General features: G+C 34.2%; 1 protein-coding gene across 1 annotated transcript in view; it reads left to right on the top strand.

Annotated features, from left to right (window-relative positions):
• LOC108904146 (beta-sarcoglycan-like) overlaps positions 1-2,211 on the top strand; it is a 4,173-nt gene extending 1,962 nt beyond the window's left edge. Inside the window, exon 2 of the mRNA XM_018706575.1 lies at positions 1,199-2,211. Within this exon, the coding sequence (XP_018562091.1) occupies positions 1,199-1,887 (689 nt within the window). The 3' untranslated portion in view covers positions 1,888-2,211. The remainder of the gene's footprint in view (positions 1-1,198) is intronic.

Raw genomic sequence — 2,211 nt, 5'->3', positions numbered from 1 at the left:
TTATGGTTGGTTTATAAAAAAGTATTAGTCCTAACTTAGTCTTAGTATTAACCTTAATCTTAGTCCTAATAAGTTAAATGTACAGAATGTAATGTATCGGTTTATAAAAATCCCTAGTCGTAAGGAGGTCTTAAGACATGACCTTGAAAGTTCGCATCTTTTAATTTTTCTAGGATTAAGACTAAGATCTGAGAAGTGCGCATGCACAAGTATTGCATTTCGTAGCATAGTGACCTCCTGTCTTTGTCTATGGTGGTCGCCAATACGCCATTACCATAGTAATAGGTTATATTTTTCTTTTCACTCACCAACAAAACAAATAAAATAACATTACCACAGAATAATAAACAAGTATTATGCTGTGATATTACTAGCCATGCGCGTAGTCGAATCGCTCATTGGTTAATCTTAATAAAATTAGGACCACACATTGTTTTTATAAACGTGTACCTATTCTTAGGACTAATACTAAGATTAGTGTAAAGGTTAATACTAAGACTAAGACTAAGTTAGGACTAATACTTTTTTATAAACCAACCATAAGACGTTTAATTGGGTGCAACGCAATATATATTAAATCTCCTCACGAAACCAGCTTAATAATTATTTTAGGCTTAAATTGACTTGCATAAACCGATAGAAAAATTAAAACAAAGTCAAAGCTTAAGGTTAGGACAAAAACAAGGTTTGTGCTTATGTTCATGCTGCATAAACTCGCCTTATGTTTAATAAGGAGAATAATAGCAAATCAAAAAGATATTGTTCAGTGTCACAATACAATAGTCATACTTACAAATTAAAACTTTGTATTATTTTACTTTCCGAAAGGAAAACTTACAAAGATATGAAAATTCAAATAGAAAATAGAATAGTTTCAAAATGGCACTACATATTTTTTACAAGCTCACACATAACCACAATTCACGTGTAATTGCTCTAACTTTTCAACAAATAATTTCATATCATGTGATGAGAATTGCAAGACGAATCTAGGTATATAGAGTGCAAATGCCTAGGCCTAAAGCATTAAAATTTTTAATCTAATATAATTTTATAGCCGAGTATTCATGAGAACTTATTAGGTATTCTTGAATGTCGTATTAATACTAAAATACTCTCACTAGTCTCTCTCACTAAAACTCCTAAAAGTGATGAACAATACTGTATTTTTTGTACCATTAATTGCATTTTTGTATAGGCATGGAAAGCATAGAGCTAATACCTGAAGAAGAGACAATAAAGTTCTTCGGAGATGTGGACCTAGACCATATCTACAAAAGGGACGGTATTATAGAAGGTTACAAAGACGAACCCCTTCAAGTTACCTCCGAAGGTAGTCCCATACAAGTCAAATTATACTCCCGAACCGGGAGACCCGTCACTAAACTCCAAGTCAACACAAACGAGACTGCGTTCAAAGGAATCAACTCTTTCGTTGTCAAAAACGAAAAGGACGAATCACTGTTCACTATAACCGATCCTGTATTTACATCTTTGAAAAACGGGAAAGGTCTCTCATCGAGACGTATCCAAACCAACAAAATAAGGAGTCCCAGCGACGAAGACCTCAAAATCGAAGGGGGGGACCTGAACTTAAAAGGGGCCGAAGGCACGAAAGTAGAAGGAAAAGAAATAATTTGGAGCGCCGGTCAGGACATTTTCCTAAGCAGTAACGGTTCTATTGTACTTAACGGACATGAGGGGGTATATATAGACATTAACAGACTACCGATAGCTCAACTAAGCAATAACAGGTACCTGACCGGGCAGTTTAAAGTATGCGTCTGTGTGCCTGGCGGAAAGCTGTTCAGAATACCTATAATTAATCCGAATGATAGGGTGTATTGCCACCACGTTAATATGCAGCATAATAACCCTTGTATATAACTTCTTATAGAATATTTGAAGTGTACAAGGTGTTTTGAAACAGGTGCCATAAATCCAGGGGCTGAAAAAAGAATAAAACGATTTTTTCCTTTACGCCATGGGCCTAGAAACAGGGCGACAAACATGACTTTTCTCGAAACAAAAATAAGTAAATGGAAGAGAAGAAAAAAATTGTTTTATAGTCTTATGTTCTATTAGCCTAAAAATTTATGCCAGCTTTCTCAAAGTACCCAGTAGATTTAACAGCCAAAAAACTTGATTTTTGCTTGTAGATATTTTTTATTTTTTTATTTATTAAAATTATTTCATGCAGTTTAAAGTAGT

Source organism: Anoplophora glabripennis, unplaced genomic scaffold, assembly GCF_000390285.2.
Source record: "Anoplophora glabripennis isolate ALB-LARVAE unplaced genomic scaffold, Agla_2.0 scaffold151, whole genome shotgun sequence".
In the NCBI taxonomy this organism is placed as follows: Eukaryota; Metazoa; Arthropoda; class Insecta; order Coleoptera; family Cerambycidae; genus Anoplophora; species Anoplophora glabripennis.
This window is presented reverse-complemented; position numbering and strand designations above follow the sequence as displayed.